Source organism: Wyeomyia smithii, chromosome 3 (assembly GCF_029784165.1).
Source record: "Wyeomyia smithii strain HCP4-BCI-WySm-NY-G18 chromosome 3, ASM2978416v1, whole genome shotgun sequence".
NCBI lineage: Eukaryota > Metazoa > Arthropoda > Insecta > Diptera > Culicidae > Wyeomyia > Wyeomyia smithii.
In genome coordinates this window covers 116453835-116475040 of record NC_073696.1, presented here as the reverse complement: position 1 = coordinate 116475040, position 21206 = coordinate 116453835, and the positions used below count along the sequence as shown (strand labels likewise).

At 40.3% G+C, this 21206-nt stretch overlaps 1 protein-coding gene across 1 annotated transcript; it reads left to right on the top strand.

Annotated features, from left to right (window-relative positions):
• The first annotated feature begins 6439 nt into the window (after positions 1-6439).
• LOC129728502 (uncharacterized) lies at positions 6440-11041 on the top strand. Its single transcript, XM_055686948.1, has 2 exons — positions 6440-8287; positions 10746-11041. The coding sequence occupies exons 1-2, from the start codon at positions 6671-6673 to the stop codon at positions 10749-10751; spliced, it is 1623 nt and encodes a 540-aa protein (XP_055542923.1). The 5' UTR covers positions 6440-6670; the 3' UTR covers positions 10752-11041.
• Positions 11042-21206: the final 10165 nt, after the last annotated feature.

The window sequence follows — 21206 nt, the reverse complement described above, 5'->3', positions numbered from 1 at the left end:
ATATATATATATATATATATATATATATATATATATATATATATATATATATATATATATATATATATATATATACATACTTCATTATCGTTTTTGTACATAACTCCATTGCCTTTTTTACGATTTGACCCGTTTTAGTTGGAAAAAATTGTTTTTCGATTTAATCTTTTTACTTGACCCCTTCACATACGAATATTTCTCGTTTGTGTGCGGTAGAGCGAATCGCTCCCGCAAATGATGGATAACATCCAGGTGGGGCTTTTCGTCGATATCGAAACCGATGGGGATAATATGGATGAAAATACATCATCACCACTTGGAATCTCTCCAGTATCCCCCGCACCTGCCCACAAGTTTTGAATGCTACAACAACCCAACGGGTTAAGGCTTAACCGGTTGCTTCGAAGGGTCCCTACGTTGTTTTCTTCCGGCCAAAAAATAAGCCATTGAATATCATTCAAATCGGCAAAGACCTGGCAAAACAGTTTAAGGACGTATCCGAAATAACAAAGGTGAGACCAAACAAACTGCGAGTTGTCGTGAGTAGCTTGAAGCAAGCAAACGCAATTGCTAGCTACGAGCTTTTTACGAGGGAGTATCGCGTGTACATCCCTGCCAAGGATGTAGAGATCGACGGTGTGGTTACCGAAGGGTATCTCACAGTCGATGATATTTTGCGTCATGGAGCTGGCTGTTTTAAAAATCCCATGATGCAAATTGTCAAGACATCGGATTGCAAGCAACTGCATTCGGTATCCATCGAAGAAGGAAAGAAAAAATTCTTACCTTCGGATTCCTTTCGAGTGACCTTTGCCGGATCCGCCTTGCCAAACTACATCCTTTCGGATAGGGTTCGTCTACCTGTACGCCTGTTTGTGCCGCGGGTCATGCACTGCCAGAACTGTAAGCAGTTAGGACATACAGCCACCTACTGCTGCAACAAGGCACGCTGCAGTAAATGCGGAGGCAACCATGCTGAAACCGCTTGCGATGGAGACTCTGAAAAGTGTCTTTATTGCGAAGGCACACGGCACGACCTGTCGGCATGTCCCGCGTACAAACAGCGCGAGGAAAAAATTAAGCGTTCCCTAAAGGAACGATCAAAGCGCTCTTTTGCATAAATGCTGAAGAGAGCTGAGCCACCCTCGACATGAAACATTTTTTCCTTTTTGCCAACTGATGAGGGGACATCTGACGATCCCGGCGAAGGGTGCTCTTATGCCTTGCCAGAGGAGAATGATAAACTTTCCTAATCTTTCTCGCAAAGGCCGTAAGATAACCCCTAGCGGAATGATAAATAGATCAACACCAAAAGGAAGCGGTGAAGAAAAACCGAAGCAAGTATCCCCCGGTTTTAATTTCAAATCAACAAAGGAGTACCCACCGCTTCCTGGTGCACCAAAAACCCCTCGTGCACCCGTTTTTCGATCAGAGAATGGAGAAGAAACAGGGTTTATTAAATTCGCTGACATTGTGGACTGGATACTTAAAACTTTTGACATCCCAGATCTCCTTCAAAATGTCCTTCTTGCCCTTATCCCTACAGTAAAAACATTTATGAAACAACTTGCAACATCTTGGCAAGTTATAAGTCAGCTATTATATCCTTCGATGACTAACATGTCGAAGAAGGTTAGGAATTCGATCACTGTACTACAGTGGAATTGCAGAAGTATCATCTCCAAATCCGACCTATTTTCACATTAGATAAACACGTATAACTGTGACGCATTTGTTTTTTGTGAAACTTTTCTCAATTCGACTAACCAGCTCAATTTCCACAATTTTAACATAATTCGTCGAGACCGAGACTCACACGGTGGAGGGGTACTTTTAGGGATCAAATAGTGCCATTCCTTTTTCAGAATCGACCTCCCCTTTGTCACAAACATTAAAGTCGTTGCCATCCAAACGAATATGAATGGAATAGACCTTTGCCTTGTTTCGATATATATTCCTCCAACAGTGAGGATTGAACAGAAGCAACTCTTTGATATAGCAGAATTGCTCCCCGCACCTTTTTTGATTTTGGGAGATTTTAACTCTCACTGTTCGCTATGGGGGTCGCTGTACGACGACAACCGATCTTCTTTAATCTGTAACTTGATCGACTTTGGGAGTGTGCTCAATCACTCCAAACACTGGGTTGTAATAATCAAGTAGACTTATACTGGGTTCCTGGTCACTGTGGAATAGATGGGAACGAAAGAGCCGATGAACTGGCAAGACTTGGATCGTCTCATCAGTTCATAGGACCAGAACCCTTCTGTGGTCTATCCGCTTGTTCCCTTAGAATGGAACTAAAAGCATGGGAAACTCTGAAAGTGGAATCCAACTGGACAAACACCTTCATCGGTAGGCAGTCGAAACGTTTCATCACTCCGAACGTTTCTATGACTCGTGAAATACTGGATCTTTCAAAAAAAGATCTAAGCACGTATACTAGTTTAATAACAGGGCATTGTCCGAGCCGTTATTATTTGAAGGTTATGAAAAAACTTCAAGATGATACATGTCGAGTATGTGGCCTGGAAAAAAAAAGTCTAGGAACATCTGTTATGCCGATGTCCGGCAATTTTTATCAAAAGATATAAGTTCTTCGAGAGAGGTCTTTTGGAACCCTCTGAAATCTGGAGAACAAATCCCAGTACGGTTGTGCGCTTCATACGAAGTATAATACCGGACTGGACTAATGCTATTGGCCAGACTATAACGACCACTTCCAATAGTGATACGTTATCCTGGTTAGGCAAAATTAGCGGTCTTGTAATTTGAAAACAGCTATTTAATTTTGTCCTACGTTTTGACACCGATTGGTATCTTCCTCGGGGAAACTATATTTAAATAAGTCAACTATTTTCACAAATTTCATTTGTACATACATTGCCTACTTACAAGTTCTAGCTTTGTTTCGCGTCCTACGGTTTTTTAAAACATTTCACTGTGTGTTCTGTATCGTTCGATAGTGACATTGGTAGATTGGCTAAATTTGGAAAATTATTATTTTAAATGTGTCATTTTTAGCTTGGGTTTAAAGTTTCTTACTATTTTGGTGTTTAAATTCAAAAAAACTGTGAACTGTGAACGACATAGCTTGCGTTTGCAAAAAGTTTCGACTGATGTTTTCGTTTGTTATGCTCGATAGTGTTGGACCCACTTGTTCCATTATCCCTTTTAACTTCTTGATTTTGTTGAAGGCTTGCTTTATCCAAACTAAAATGACGAAACGAACCAAAACCGCACATAAAAAGCTGAGCGATATACTAGCCCGAATACTAACGGCACCAGGAGCGTTAACAACCAACGGCAAAGCGATTTTCAACGCTACAAAGGTTCAAGTCCCAGCGGAGACTCGAACCCTGCTGAGTCTCGGTCCAAAATTTGCATTAACGCCGACAAATGTCAACCACATTCCGATGTTTCATGTACTGGCCGATATAGAAGAAATTATTAGAACACACGCCTACAAACGAACTCAAGACGAGAATCGTTGCAGAGCCATCAAAATAATACAAAAATATGTCCATGGCTTCCACTCGCAGATCGATACACGTTACCCTACGGTGGCCTTTTGCAACACTTCCATCAGAGAGACGAAAAATTTCCTTCGGTCACACCCAGACTTATGCATTCTTTCGTCGGATAAAGGAAACCGGACGGTTATTATGGAAAAGAAAATGTATGAAGAGAAAATGCTAGCACTGGTGGGCGACGAAGGAACGTACGCAAAGCTAACCAGGGATCCAACGAGTGGAATCCAAAAAACGAACAATAACCTGGTAAACAGATAAAAAAATTTAAAGCTGATCGACTACACAACTGGCAAACACCTCACTGTTAATAATTCCGTATGTCCACGCATCTATGGTCAACCAAAAGCTCATAAAGAAAATCTCCCCCTACGCCCAGTAATCCCCAACATAACCGCCCCCACTTACAGACTGTCAAAATTCTTTGCGAACAATCTAGCAGGCTCGATCAAAAGCACGTACAGCACCCACAGCTCGTTTGAATTCTGTGACGAGATAAACAAGGTGATATTGCCAGAGGACCATATTATATTTTCTCTGGATGTGGTATCACTGTTTACGAATCTTCCGAGGGAATTGGTCACCAGGATGATAATTGAGCGGTGGAGAGAAATTGACACAAAAAAATCAACCTAGATTTGTTTCTGGAGGCGATTAGTTTCTGTATGGAATCCAGTTACTTCCAGTACAAAAATCAACAGTTCAAACAGATTTACGGTACCACAATGGGGAGCCCTCTTTCACCAATATTGGCGGAAATAGGGCTAGATTCGGTTATAGACAGGGCACTAACTGAACTGCCATTCAACGTCCCCATAATCCGGAAATATGTGGACGATCTTTTCCTGGCGGTGCCTAAAGATATGGTACCTAAGGTGTTGGATGTGTTTAACAGACAGGAACCGAGGTTACAGTTCACGGTTGAGGTGGAAAAAGAAGGGAAGCTACCCTTTTTAGACATGATCGTGATTAGACAAGAAAATCAGCACCTTACGACGGAATGGTACACCAAACCAATCGCGTCAGGAAGGATGCTAAACTACCATTCATGCCACAAAATGCAACAAAAAGTTAACGTTGCGGGGAACTTCATTTACCGGGTCATGGCGCTCTCACGGCATAGCAGCATACAACATCAAACAAAAACGATACATCAGCACTTACATAACAACAACTACCCGAAAACATTAATAAACAGACTCATCCAGAAACAAATTTCGAAGACAAACAGCAGATGGGGATCCAATGTCAACTCCACGCCAGCACACATTTCACCTTCGCCACCACCACTTATAGTACCAACACCACCTCCGGTGCCGCAGAATCCACAAACCAACAGCCAACATGAAACACCAACATCGCAGCCAGCCAAAAACGTAATCCCGCAATCCAGTCCAGGGCAAAAAAAAACCAGCGAGAACATCATGCAGCCAGCAGCAACCGAACAGCATATCCAGCAACAGCCTCAAGATCATTCCAGTAGCACACAACAGGTAAAGCTGTACCGTTCTGTCCCGTATGTCCCATTGCTAACAGAACGACTGGCTAAAATGCTCAAACATGACTATCCACAATACCACATAGCATGCAGACAAACACACACAGTCAACCAATTTCTCTCGAAACTCAAAGATCCACTCAGAAAAACAGATAACCATAGTGTAGTTTACAAAATACCATGTAGTGACTGTAGCAGTTGCTACATTGGCATGACGAACAACAAACTGTACACAAGGCTATTGAGTCACAAATCTAATATTAAACGCATAGACGAGATTATCGCTGGTACCCACACAACAACAACAATAGACGAGATGAGAGAGAAAACAGCTCTCATACAGCACTGTGTTGATTTCGGACACAGATTCAACCTAGACAACACCACCATCCTTGACCGTAGTAGAACCCCCAACACACTTCCATTCCTTGAGATGTGCCATATATACACCACACAACAAGCCGTCAATAAGAGATCAGACATTGCCGGACTAAATACAGCCTATGCCTCTCTTTTGACTGGTATAACGAACAATAGCCCATCTCCCTCTAAAATAAGCTCAGATAGCAATAGCCAAACTTTCAATAACCAAGATACCATTCCTCAGTAGCATAAATCCACCATAGAGTACGCAACCGCCACAATCACAGTTTTTATTTAAATTTAAACATCAAAATAGTAAGAAACTTTAAACCTAAGCTAAAAATGACATTTAAAATAATAATTTTCCAAATTTAGCCAATCTACCAATGTCACTATCGAACGATACAGAACACACAGTTAAATGTTTTAAAAAACCGTAGGACGCGAAACAAAGCTAGAACTTGTAAGTAGACAATGTATGTACAAATGAAATTTGTTAAAATAGTTGACTTATTTAAATATAGTTTCCCCGAGGAAGATACCAATCGGTGTCGAAACGTAGGACAAAATTAAATAGCTGTTTTCAAATTACAAGACCGCTGAGCCGAAGAAAAAAACCCCCGATATCAATACACGGTCGACTCCAAATACATAAGCAAAATTAAAAAGGGGGAATATGTCACAAAATATAAAAAAATTGGTCGCAGTGACGAAAATACCCAACACGGAAAAAAACTTGATCGACGACTTCAATATGACACTTTTGAATACTGGGGAAGCGACCTAATCCTCCAGCACGTGAAAGCGTGCTTGACCTTTCCCTTTGCTCGACATTACTAGCGTTAGATTGCCAGTGGAAAGTTATCAATGATCCCCACGGTAGTAATCATCTACCAATCGTTATCTCAATTGCTAATAGTGTTGTAGTACGCAGTATACACCTGCCCCTCTTTTGCTTTAGCTTTCACACCTTTAATATAATTATTCTGTACAGGATAGCCAACGCTAACAGGAAGTGCTAGACACGCGATCATTCGCGTTTATACGTTCAGGTAGTTAAGACCTATTTTGAATAAAGAATTTGTTAACCCGAACAACACGTGTAATTACATAAAACTATAACATGGTGTCAGAAGCAATCGTGTGCTTCTAGTTTATTTCCGGCGTCATCGAGTGAAATCGCGGAAAGTTATTATCGCGTGAAGAGATAACGTCGCGGTGAATCGTGTCGAAACGTGTCGAATCAAGTTCATTGGTAAAACGGATTTCCTCATTGAAAATGGATCCTAACCAATTTAAGATGTTCTTGGAGCATCAGTCCAATATATTTACCCAGTTGATGCAGAGCATGGCCGCACTGAATCAGCAACAGCGACCGCAACCACAACAGCAAGTGAAATCGACTACTGTTCCGGTTCCTCAGCCGTCGCCTTTATCGTTGGAAGGAGACATGACAGCAAACTTTGACTTCTTTGAGAGAAATTGGCGAAACTATGTAAGTGCTATGGAAATGGACAAATGGCCTCCAGCGGATAATCCAAGAAAAGTGAGTGTGTTGCTTTCGGTCATTGGCGAGGAAGCCAGAAAACGGTTTTTCAATTTCGAACTAACCCCAGCGCAGCAGATTGACCCAGAAGCTGCGTTAGTAGCTATTAAAGCAAAAGTCGTCACAAAAAGAAACATAATTGTTGACCGACTTGACTTTTTCTCAGCTGTTCATTCACCTAACGAAACAGTTGATGATTTCACAACCCGACTAAAAACCCTAGCCAAGGTTGCTAAGCTAGGAGAACTGGAAACGGAATTCATCGCGTTCAAGGTAGTAACAGCAAACAAGTGGCCACATCTTCGTACTAAAATGTTACCTATGGCAGATATAACTCTGGATAAGGCTGTTGATTTATGTCGTGCAGAAGAAATAGCGTCGCAGCGGTCTTATGAGCTGGGAGCTTCATCTTTGCAAACAGAGGTAAACAAGGTCCTCAAATCGAATAAAAGAGCAGCTAGGTGCAAATTTTGTGGAGACTACCATGAATTTACAAAAGGTACCTGTCCGGCGTTAGGTAAACGCTGCCACCGGTGCAAAAAGAAAAACCATTTTGAAAAGATGTGCAAGGTATCAGGTAATAAACCGAAAGTACGAAAATCCAGACGCGTTAAAGAGGTGAAAGACGGCAACTCAGATTCAGAATCGACCATGACAGGTAGCGAGTCGTCAAACGAGGAAACAGACGATGAATATGAAATAAGTAAAATTTACGACAACTCGAATACAGGTGGAAGTGTCTTGGCCGAGCTGAGCCTAAAGTTCAATAAAAAATGGAGATCGGTCCTTTGTGAAGTTGATACGGGCGCCAACACTAGTTTGGTTGGACACTTTTGCCTAGTTGAATTGTACGGCACGCGCAATATTCCCGTTCTCCCTTCAAAGTTCCGTCTACAGAGCTTTGGAGGCAACTCTATCAAGGTATTGGGCCAGATCAAAGTTCCATGTCGTCGGTTGGGAAAGAAATTCATCCTCGTTTTGCAAGTTGTGGACGTCGAGCACCGTCCTTTACTCTCGGCGAATGCATCAAGAGAACTCGGTCTTGTCAAGTTCTGTAATACAATTGCTTTTGGTGAACCAAGCTCAAGTTGTCACTCAGACGACCAGCAGAAAAAATTACTCAACATTCACCGAGTAAAGGCACAGCAGATTATCAACGAGCATCAACAATTGTTCAAGGGCTACGGAAAACTTCCAGGGTGTGTTTCACTTGAGATAGACAACAGCGTCATCCCATCGATACAACCTCCTCGTCGTGTACCAATCGCGATGCGAAATAAGCTTAAAGCCGAACTGGAAAGCCTTGAGAAGGACGGAATCATCGTCAAGGAAACATCACATACAGATTGGGTGAGTAATGTAGTGATTGTCCAGCGCGGGGAACCAAGTTCTGGTGTTCGAATTTGTCTAGATCCGGTAGTCCTTAATAAAGCGTTGAAAAGGCCAAATTTACAGTTTGTGACCTTGGACGAAATATTACCGGAATTGGGAAAGGCCAAAATTTTCTCGACGGTAGATGCCAAAAAAGGCTTTTGGCAAGTAGTACTCGATGAGCCAAGTAGCAAATTGACTACCTTTTGGACTCCATTTGGTCGCTATCGATGGACCCGTTTACCGTTTGGAATAGCACCGGCACCTGAAATATTCCAACTTAAGTTGCAAGAAGTAATTCATGGCCTAAAGGGAGTGGAATGTATTGCTGATGACCTCCTTGTGTACGGTGTAGGGGAAACATTTGAAGAAGCTCTTATAAACCACAATGAAAATTTGGATAAATTGCTTCAACGGCTAGAACAAAATAACGTCAAATTAAATAAGGCCAAGTTAAAATTATGCCAACGATCTGTGAAGTTCTACGGTCATATTCTTACCGATCGTGGTCTGCAGCCAGACGAGTCAAAAGTGTTAGCGATCAAAAATTTTCCAAGGCCAATGAATCGCAAGGAAGTCCACAGATTTGTCGGTATGGTTACTTACCTTGGACGTTTCATCAGAAACCTTAGCGAAAATTTAGCAAATCTTCGTCGATTAATCCCAGAGTCCGAACCATGGAAATGGAATTCAACGGAAGAAAAAAAATTTAATAAAGTGAAATCACTGGTTGCCGATATGAAAACATTACGTTATTACGATGTGCATGAGCCGCTGATAATAGAATGTGATGCTAGCAGTATTGGTCTCGGGGCCGCTGTGTTTCAGAAGGACGGAGTTATTGGCTATGCGTCGAGAACACTCACTGCTACCGAGAAAAATTACGCACAGATCGAAAAAGAGCTCCTCGCTATACTATTTGCCTGTGTCAGATTCGATCAGCTGGTAGTTGGCAATCCCAAAACAACAATCCGCACTGATCACAAACCACTTTTGACGGTGTTCAAAAAACCGTTGTTGTCAGCGCCACGCCGATTGCAGCATATGTTGCTCAATCTGCAGCGCTACAATCTTTCAATCGAGTATGTTACTGGCAAAGAAAACGTTATCGCAGATGCACTCTCACGAGCCCCTTTACCAAATCAGCATAGCGACAAATATGAAAAGCAGAGCATCCTAAAAGTGTTTAAAGAAATTCAAGACGTCTCTCTTAGTAATTTCCTAAAAGTATCTAGCGCAAGGATTGACGAAATTATCCGTGAAACTGCAAAAGACCAGTCACTGCAACTTGTTATTGATTATATTCAAAACGGCTGGCCGCAAACCATCGACCGAGTACCGGACAGCGTGAAAATATACTTTAGTTTCAGAGACGAACTATCTTTTCAAGACGGGTTGATCTATAGACGTGACTGTATTGTAGTTCCTTACGCGCTGCGAACGAAATTAATTTCTAGCTGCCATGCCAGTCATAACGGCATAGAAGCCACACTTAAATTGGCTCGTGCGAATCTTTTCTGGCCTGGAATGTCGTCTCAAATTAAAGACCTAGTTAAAGCGTGCAATGTCTGTGCAAAATTTGCAGTGTCTCAACGAAATCCTGTTATGAAAACTCACGACATACCGATTCACCCATTTCAGTTAATTTCAATGGATGTTTTCTTCTGCGAACTTCAAGGTGTCAAACGTAAATTTTTGGTAACAGTGGACCATTATTCAGATTTCTTTGAAATCAATCAACTCAAAGATCTGAGTCCAGAATCTGTTATCGACGCGTGCAAACAAAATTTCTCACGTTTCGGTGTCCCACAACGTGTCGTAACGGATAATGGAACGAACTTTAATAATCAGAAAATGGCAAAATTTGCTTCTGACTGGGATTTTCAAATAAGCACTTCTGCACCACACCATCAACAAGCAAACGGTAAAGCAGAGTCAGCAGTTAAGATAGCAAAGCAGCTGATGAAAAAATCAGATGAATGTGGCATTGATTTTTGGTATGCTTTACTCCATTGGAGGAACATTCCGAACAAAATTGGATCTAGTCCAGCTGCCCGCTTACTATCGCGTACCATCCGTTGTGGTGTACCAACAGCAGCAGCCAAACTTCTCCCAAAGATCGAGAAAGATGTATCTTTTAAAATTGAAACGAACCGCAAACGATCCAAAATGCAGTACGATCGTAAATCACAATATTTACCTGAGCTTCAAATCGGAACACCCGTTTACGTGCAACTACATCCTGAAACAACTAAACTCTGGAGCAAAGGAACAATTTCGGAACGACTAAATGAGCGTTCTTATCTGGTGGACGTAGAAGGAACCGAATATCGTCGATCTTTAGTACACTTGAAGCCGCGCAAGGAACCTATTGCGCTGCCAGACCGCTATTCGTCGTCCTGTGGAAGAAATCCTGAATATCCTTATCTGCTTTCAGCTGTAAACCGTCCAACTCCAGCCATTGTAAACAAACACTCGGATACCGAGCGAGAGCTGTCACCTACAGCAGAAGCAGATCAGTTCCCGTTGCTTCCGTCGCAGGCGCCTACTGCGATGACAGAATCGCAAATAAATCCTGCAGCAGTGTCACCAGAATCGTCGAAAACAAAATCAAAGAGGGTTCGGCCCGTTACACCGTTACATTTAAACCGTCCCAAAAGAGAAATGCATATTCCTGTAAAATTTAAAGATTACACAATGTATTGATTTTTTTAAAAGAACAGAGAGGATGTTGTAGTACGCAGTATACACCTGCCCCTCTTTTGCTTTAGCTCTCACACCTTTAATATAATTATTCTGTACAGGATAGCCAACGCTAACAGGAAGTGCTAGACACGCGATCATTCGCGTTTATACGTTCAGGTAGTTAAGACCTATTTTGAATAAAGAATTTGTTAACCCGAACAACACGTGTAATTACATAAAACTATAACAAATAGTTCAACTCCGCCGGAACCAATCAATATTTCATACGACCTCACACGCAATATTGATTGGAAGCGTTATGAGACCATAATAGTGGATACCATCGAGTCTCACGAGCAACTTCCTCCAAAGGAAGAATACGCGTTCCTTTCTGGTTTGATCATCGACGCCGCGACTCAAGCTCAGACGAAACCTATACCCGGGATCACGATTAAACAGCGTCCTCCCAACAAGTGGTGGGACAAAGAGTGCTCTGACCTGTACGCGCAGAGGTCCTCGATGTATTTGGCCTTCCGAACACTCGGTACTCTTGATCTGCTCCGAAAGTACGATGTACTGAATAGGCAGATGACGAGCTTAATTAAAGCGAAAAAACGCGGATACTGGCGTCGGTTTGTAAACGCGTTGTCGAGGGAAACAGCGATGAGCACTCTTTGGGACACGGCCAGACGCATGCGGAATCGGAACGTTTCTAATGAAAGCGAGGAGTATTCAGGCCGCTGGATATTCGAGTTTGCCAAAAAGGTCTGTCCGGACTCTGTACCGGAACAGAAAACCTTTCGCGACGCGTTTTTAGTACCCATGGAAGAGCCTCCATTCTCGATGTTGTAATTTTCAATGGCCCTCCTTTCGTGCAACAATAAAACTCCAGGGTTGGATAGAATCAAATTCAACCTGTTGAAGAATCTACCCGACTCTGCAAAAAGACGCTTGCTGGACCTGTTCAACAAGTTTCTTGAGCTATACTTTGTTCCGCACGACTGGAGGGAGGTAAAAGTTATTGCTATTCGAAAACCCGGAAAACCTGCCTCTGATCACAATTCTTATAGGCCAATTGCTATGCTTTCTTGCCTCCGGAAGTTGATGGAGAAAATGATCCTCTTACGGTTAGACAAATGGGTCGAAACAAACGGCTTACTTTCAGATACTCAATTTGGCTTTCGCCGGGGCAAAGGAACGAATGATTGCCTAGCGTAGCTTTCTACTGAAATTCAACTCGCCTTAGCTCGAAAAGAGCAAATAGATTCTGCATTCTTGGACATTAAGGAGGCTTTTGACTCTGTCTCTGTAGAAGTTTTAACCGAGAAACTTCATTTGCAGGGACTTTCACCAAATTTGAATAATTTTTTGCTCAATTTGTTGTCAGAAAAGCATATGTATTTCTCACATGGTGATTCGACAACTTCCCGAATTAGTTACATGGGTCTTCCCCAGGGCTCATGTTTAAGCCCTCTCTTATATAATTTTTACGTCAATGACATCGATGAATGTCTTGCAAATTCATGCACTCTAAGGCAACTTGCAGACGATAGCGTTGTATCCATTACTGGAAGCGAGGCTAACGATCCGCAAGGACTATTGCAAGATACCTTAGACAATTTGTCTGCATGGGCTCTTAAGCTGGGTTTCGAATTCTCTCTGGAGAAAACTGAGCTGGTCGTTTTTTTTTTCTAGGAAGCATAACCCAGCTCAGCTGCAGCTCCTACTTTCGGGTAAAACGATCACTCAGATTTTGGTCGCTAAATATCTCGGGGTCTGGTTCGACTCTAAATGCACCTGGGCTTGTCATACTAGGTATCTGACACAAAAATGCCAACAGAGGATTAATTTTCTTCGTACGATTACCGGAACCTGGTGGGGTGCCCTCCCAGGAGACCTTCTAAGGTTATACCAAACAACGATACTGTCAGTTCTTGAGTACGGTTGTTTCTGCTTTCGCTCCGCCGCGAACACGCACATTATAAAACTAGAACGAATACAATATCGTTGTTTGCGTATTGCCTTGGGCTGCATGCAGTCGACTCATACGATGAGTCTTGAAGTGCTAGCGGGTATTCTTCCGTTGCAACATCGTTTTTGGAACCTCTCTTACCGGTTGCTAATTCGATGTACAGTCATGAACCCATTAGTAATTGAAAATTTCGAGAGGTTGGTCGACCTTCAATCTCAATCCAGATTTATGACTCTATATTTTGACTATATGGCTCAAGATATTAACCCTTCTTCATACGTTCCTTTCAATGTCACACTTTTAGATACTTCTGATAATGCTTTATTCTTCAACACCACCATGAAACGGGACATTACTGGTATTCCGGATCAATTGCGAGATTTTTTCCGATAAGTTTAAACATGTTAGTTGTGATAAAATGTTTTTCACTGACGGATCTAATCTAGATGAGTCTACTTTTCCACGAAAATTTTACCGCCTACTACAAACTCGATGCTCCTGCTTCCGTGTACGTCGCAGAACTTGCTGCCATTCAGTTCTCTCTTGGGATCATCGAAACCCTGCCCTTAGACTACTACTTCATCTTCACAGACAGTCTCAGTGCCATTGAGGCTCTGCGATCGATGAAGACTGTGAAGCACACCCCGTATTTCCTGGGGAAAATACGGCGGTTTTTAAGTGCTTTAACAGATAAAAACTACCGGGTTACCTTAGCGTGGGTCCCTTCTCATTGTTCCATTCCGGGTAATGAAAAGGCTGACGCTTTAGCTAAGGTGAGTGCTACTGATGGCGATATTTATGAAAAACCAATTGCTTATGATGAATTTTACAGCATTTTGCGCCAGAGAACACTTACCAGTTGGCAATCATCATGGAACTCAGATGAACTGGGACGGTGGCTACATTCCATTTTTCCTAAGGTATCGACGAAAGCATGGTTCAAGGGGTTGGATGTAGGTCGGGACTTCATTCGCGTGATGTCCAGACTTATGTCCAATCACTACACGTTAAACACGCATCACTTTCCTATAGGGCTTGTAGACAGTAATCACTGCGTTTGTGGCGATGGCTACCATGATATCGAGCATGTTGTTTGGTCGTGTACCGAATTCTGTGGTGTTAGGTCCGAGCTGATAGATTCCCTTCGGGCCCGAGGAAAACAACCGAACGTTCCCGTTAGAGACACCCTGGGAAGCGGTGACCTCCAGTACATGAGACAGCTATACTGCTTTCTAAAGAATGCTGACATTAAAATTTAATATTCTTTCGTCTATTTGTCAGATTACGGATACAGACACACTATTCTGAAGACACGGAAACGAAGAGCCTGCATCTATGCTACACAAATATTTTAAAAAACAACAAACAAGAAGATTATTGCTCTACCAGTTGAAAAACAAAATGTTTTCAAAGTTATCAAATAGTTTTAAGTAAAAATTGTAACTCCCCTCCTCTAGCCTTAAATCCCCACTAGCTCGTAGTCGGCCGCGAGAATTAAAAAATGTGCCTCCCTCTTTCTCCTGCTAACGTAGAAATAATACGAACTGTATTTGGCTCAGTGAAACATAAAATGTATCGTGCCGTGTCAAATAAACTATTTAAACTAAACATTGCATTTGCAGGCCTGAATTTAGTACTTTTATCGATAGACGATACTTCTGATAAGGGTAAGCCGTGTTGTGTTATTTAAGTTCAAAATATTCCATAAGCAAATACAAGTTATATATCTTGTACAGATTGTTACATGTTTGTACCTAATTTCACAGGCACTATTTTTCGATTAAAAAAGTGGTGCTGGAGCACTCTAACTGCGACTGAAACTCACTGCGGCTGGAAACTGAGATTAGGTCTCGGTTGGACTAGCCTGGCACTGGGATAAGGGCTGACACTCCGAATGGAACTGGTACTGGGACTGCGACTAGCCCTGAACCAGCCTGGGACTGGAACTGGATCGGACCAAATCGGACTGGGATTGCGTCTGCAACTGGGACTGGAATTGACTGCGACTGATATTGTGACACACGATAGCAAACAACCTGAAATAAAGAATTCGAAATGGCCTGAAGTAATCAAAACTAAAGTCTTACACATTACAGTTTACATTTAAAATGCGTGTTGATTTAGTACAGTAGAGAATTTGTGGATCTGGTAATATCTGGATATAAGTACGATGAATGTCAAAAAAGAATTAAAGTTTTTTATGCCAAGCAAATGATCAAGATATTTTGGATATGATGCAGTAAGATCACAATATTTAAGAGTCCACTGAAGATATTGAAGTTTCATGATTTTCACATTTTAATACATAATGCCTAAACTAAAGTTCCGATTACAACTTTGCAACCAGTGCTTAATGACTTTAAGCAATTAGAGAGCTCAGAGGGTAACCTCCTGAAAATTACGTCCAATATTATTACTATAAGATCTGTTCTGCTTGAAACACTTGGTGACACCTTAGCGATGCATGACATACCCATTTGGATTATTAGGTGCTTTGGCTTATAAATTCTGTAGAATGTAGAATACGGTATGTTTTAGTATGCATTTTCCATACAGAACCAAAAAGAGTATCAAAGCAGTTTTGTTAGCTATTCAGAAAAAAGAGCAATCATCTAAATCAAGTGGAATAAGACAACCGTGTGATTCACGTGTTCTAAAATATTCCAAGTGGCCAATTTGTTCAGCATTTCAACCAAATTATTTGTTGAAAATGTGAAAGATTTTCAAAATGAAGTGTGCAAATTCGATTTATTGTTAAAAAATTGTTTTTTTTTCTAGTATATGCAATCAACAAAATACACCATATTGCTCATCATCCTAGAATTTGAGTTGAAAAGGAATCAGCAGCGAATAGCTGTTGCATGATGTTTGAAGCCAAATTCAAAAAATCTAAAAGTCAAAGCAGAACCTGTAGAGACTTAGAATTCTTGAATTACTTACTGTCGATAATATGACAAACCTGACGATGATTCAGTTGATACCCTTATCATTAGTCAACGTGAAAATTTTCTCCAAATGAGATGCCATTTGGTTGGCAACAAAAGTTTACTTGCAATCATTCAGTCTACCTTTCTGATGTCTGTGTTAGGGAAATAAACCATGCGCAAATGCGTCGCAAATAACCTTTTTAGTGCACGGGAAAGCAAACACATTTTTCTAAGAAAAGGTTGTCTCAGGTTGTCTCAGAAAAAACTCAGGCTTGTTCTTTAGAGTGTAAACAGAAAATACAAGGATGTCACCAGTATCGTTAAAGTAAACAGTGTAGTAGGCTCATGTCATGTGTATGTTAATGCTAGCCGGGTGCTATTTCACCTACAGTGCCAATTACTACTAACCGGGACATCATTCGCAACGAATTAACCAGCTTACTTCAAATCTGTGTTGAATATAGCTTTACAGTTCAAATTCTTTGCTGTATTCAGTATGATTATCTTTCATGCCACGTGGTAATGGGAACCGGGATATCAGTCGTGTCAAGGAGTTAGCCCTCGATAATGTTAGTCGAAAGAAATTGTTAACCGTTATGATGTGTCCGAATCGTTCGTTATGTGCTGTTTCTTTGACAATCAGTCATGGACACAACAGAAAGGTGGAAAATTACAATCCGTACAAAACAAAAGCCAGAGTGGAAATGAATTGGAGCAATGAAAGACAATAACGGCATTGTTGCTAGTCGTTTTGTGTTCTGTGCACATTGCAAGAAATTTAAATTATTTATACCATGCTACTGTGGAGATTGCTGCAGTAATTAGAGTCTTTGAGCGAAGTTAACAGTGGAGTTTTCACTGATGTGGAAACTGTGCACTTTTTCCAGCGAAGATTTGTTTGTGGAACGAATTTTGTAGCGAATTGTTTATTTTAGTTCATTTAAGGCAGACAGTGTGTGAAGCTGAGGAAGTGAAAAATAAGCGAACTGAGAATATGATACAGAATTGGAAAAATATACCTCATCCAGATGGGACTTAAACCCGCAATCTCCTTGTCTCCGGCATGGTGTTTTGACCAATTAAACTTTTGGGTACTGTTATTGTTCCAGAATCCATATTAGTATCACATTTTACTGCCAACTATTCTATTGCTCACCTCTATTAACTAAACACACTGCTGTGCAGGCGCTAGTTTTGTGCCTGAAAGGAATGTTTCATCATACGAAGAAGAGTGAGCTGTCACTGATTTGATCTTTTCATAACAGTTGTTTTTTTATAAACATACTTTGCGTCGGACCTTGCACATCCATCTGAAGACCCATTTGTTCTTTAGGTTTCAGTGTGCCGACATGCGGTAGCAAGCTCTCAGAATAGGCAGCATCTTCATCGTTTTCCGTAGCGGATTTATGGTTTACTGTGCTTTTTGATCAGCTGCAGCTGGGCACTTTACTTGATGGGTCTGTTCATATGGGGTTGGGTCTGGATACTCAGTTTCCAAGGTATTGGGAGCAGCGCTACCCTGCCCAACGGTCTCTTACTGCACAATTGCCAGTGCAGTTTGGTTGGAGAGTATGTTCGGGCAAAAACTCATATTTTAGCTGGGGATCATTGTCAACTGTAAGTAACCAGTTGAGATCCAAGCAACGCCAGCTTGTCATCTGCAGTAGCGCTTGTTCATTAGTCGAGGGCAGGAATGTTATTTCCATTTGCGCCCAATTCATTAGGTACAATAACCTACCGGTCCTAGATTTCAACGCATCATCCATTGAGAAATGAACCTGTAGAACATAGAGAGATGAACCTGTAGAATGGTATTTAGCTCAATTGTAGAGAAAGCTAAGCAGATTTATTCTATAACAATAACCAGCATATGATGAATAACATTGCGTACATGCGTTGATTATTTATGTGTTTTTTGAAGTTTCAATCAGCCCTGAGAAATTTTTAGTGAGGTACCAAACAAGCTTTATATAAACGTCGCAAGTCGGATTGCGATCCCCGCTGGAATTCAGCATATATAATGTTAGAATTTTACCTTAAAAGCGAGAAAATTTCTTTGCGAACTGATTGACGAAAATTCACAAGTGGACGTATCTAAAAAGCCTGGTAGTTCATATACAAATTCGTACACAAATTTCTACCAGCATTTACTGCAACCGTTCAAAATAAAACGCTTGTCATGGGAGACCTTTATATCATACGGTTGAACTGTATGATGGAGCTGGATGAAATGAATGGCAACGGCATGGCTTGTGCTCAAGATTCAGCTATGCATGCACACCAAGCAGTTTCGTTCGAAGAAAAAGCCTTTGCAGATTCTGTGTTAAATTACAGCACTTGATAAAGCAATGGGATATAATAAAAAAGGGTGTCAAAGAGCCAGAATAATCCTCATCACCGGAATTTCCAACTATTTTTTTAAACTAGGCTTTTTAATCTACCGGGCCAAACCCCCCATGCAGAAGGCCAATATGCCACTAGTCGCTTGAAGTCTCAGAAGTAATGGAACATTTTTTTTAAGGGGGGGATTTGTTAGTAGCTTAAGTATTTATGATAAATATTAGTAAATAATGAGTATGTGTGTCCAATCACAAATGGTGACTTCTCAACACTGTTAGAAATTTGTAATTTAATTGTTAGGATTTGTTTGCTTTCGCAATTAGGACTTATCATTCGTAGGGATTTAAACCTACTTGTCAGAAAATGGGAAGTAAACTTACCACTAACTTAATTGCTAACTTATTGGCTATAAAGAGAGCTTATCGTAGCAATTGAGGATTGCAACGATTTTTGTCGAAAATTGTTAATAATTTTATTTGACATAGCTTCTAATGGTTCAACACCATTAAGTCTATGTAATTCGAGTGTACCAAACCAAGGAGGACGCTCCAAAATCATTTTCAGAATTTTATTCTGAATCCTTTGGAGCGTTTTCTTCCTTGTTGAACAGCAACTAGACCAGATCGGTACAGCATAAAGCATTGCTGGTCTAAAAATTTGTTTGTAAATCAAAAGTTTGTTCTTTAAACAAAGTTTAGAATTCCTGTTAATGAGAGGATATAAACATCTCGTATATTTGATGCACTTGGCTTGTATACTCTCAATGTGCTCTTTGAAAATAAGTTTTTTATCATAAATTAGTCCCAAGTACTTAACCTTGTCAGACCAACTTAAAATAACCCCATTCATCTGACAACGTGATTATTGTTTGGCTTGAGGAAAGAAGCCCTAGGCTTATGCGGAAAAATTATCATTTGAGTTTTAGAAGCATTGGGAGAGATTTTCACCTTTTGCAAGTAGGAAGAAAAAATATCTAAACTTTTCTGCAATCGACTGCATATGACACGAAGACTTTTTCCTTTTACGGAAATGCTTGTGTCATCGCAGAACAATGACTTTGTGCATCCTGGAGGCAAATCAGGAAGATCTGAAGTGAATATGTTGTACAGGACTGGACCCAGGACAGAACCTTGAGGTACATCTGCTCTGACAGGAAATCTATCAGATTTTGAATTCTGATAGACAACCTGCAGAGTTCGATCAGTAAGATAATTTTTTAAAATTTTGATTGGGAAAATTGGAAAATTAAAAGTTTGCAATTTCGCAATCAAACCTTTATGCCAAACACTGTCGAATGCTTTTTCTATGTCTAAAAGAGCAGCTCCAGTGGAATAACCTTCAGATTTGTTAGCTCGTATCATATTAGTAACTCTGAGCAATTGATGAGTTGTGGAATGCCCATGGCGAAATCCAAACTGTTCATTAACAAAAATTGAATTTTCGTTGATGTGTGACATCATTCTGTTAAGAATAATTCTCTCAAACAGTTTACTTATTGAAGAAAGCAAACTGATTGGTCTATAACTTGAAACTTCAGCTGGGTTCTTATCCGGTTTTAAAATTGGAGTAATTTTCTGCATTTTTCCATAATTTGGGCAAATATGCAATTTTGAAGCAGCAATTGAAAATTTTCACTAAAAATTCCATTGTGCTCTCAGGGAGATGTTTGATTAGTATATTAAAGATTCCATCGTCACCAGGTGTTTTCATATTTTTGAAATTTTTAATAATTGATTTAATCTCATTCAAGTTAGTTTCAATTATTTCTGCAGGTAAAAAATTCTGGGAAGAAATTAAATAAAATTGACGTGTGACTTCATTTTCAATTGGACTTACAAAATTCAAATTTGAGGTATGAACACTCTCAAACTGCTGAGCAAGTCTTTGAGCCTTTTGTTCATTGGATACAAGAAAACGTTCACCATCTTTTAAAACTGGAATAGGCTTTGAAGGTTTCTTAAGAATCTTCGACAGCTTCCAAAAAGGTTTTGAATATGGTTTCAATTTTTCAACTTTAGTCTCAAAATTTTGATTTCTCAGAAGAGTAAATCTATGTTTAATCGCTTTCTGTAAATCTTTATAAATAGTTTTAAAAACAGGGTCACGAGAACGTTGATATTGACGTCTGCGGACATTTATCAAACGAATTAGGAGTTGAAGATTTTCGTCAATTATTGGTGAATCAAATTTCACTTGAGCCTTTGGAACAGAATAATTCCTGGCATCAACAATTGCACATTTTAAAGTAATGGAACATATTATCCGATTAGGCGTAATGGCTAGAGCTGTAGTGTTGCAAAAAACATTAAATCCTATTTAAGCAAATTGAACAATTCTTACCGTTTCTTCACTTGGTACTATACCAGGTAAATGAGAAAAAATTGTCGAATATTTTGTTTGTCAAGTAGAACAGGAAGTTATTTGCTGTGGTATTTGTTACATACACGTGAGTAGCGAGACTCTGTTCTGGTTTGATAGTTGCTTGTTTATTGTTGATATCGAAGAACTGGAATATAAAACATTGTTTAAATTAAACATATAAGCTCGAGTTAGTTGTCTGCAGTATTATTATCGAAATAAAAAAACCAAGTTCCGATGCTATACCAGGATGTCGATGAGAACGTTTTACATGGTGTTTAGTTTGATTGGAGTTTGATCGTCGTAAGATATATGCATTGGAACATCGAATATGGACTGCAGTGTCGAACCAACCTATAGTTGAAACCCACTTTAAAAAAGAAATAAAAAAGTTATTTTTCTCATGAAATAAATGAAAAAGTACGAAAAGTTCCTCGCACCAAAATATACATTTTTGTGTGAGGAACTTTTCGTACTGGTTTTCGGAACAATGTCAAATTACGTAGACACAGGCAATACAGTTTTTGCTTCACTGCACACAATACAGCTAAAAAAAAAAAAGAAAAAAAAAGATAGACGACGCTCTCTACTCATACATGGTTCGGTGCAGAACTGT

Coding starts and splice junctions, on each gene's coding strand:
- LOC129728502 (XM_055686948.1), top strand. CDS start 6,671: ATGGATCCTAACCAATTTAAGATGTTCTTGGAGCATCAGTCCAATATA.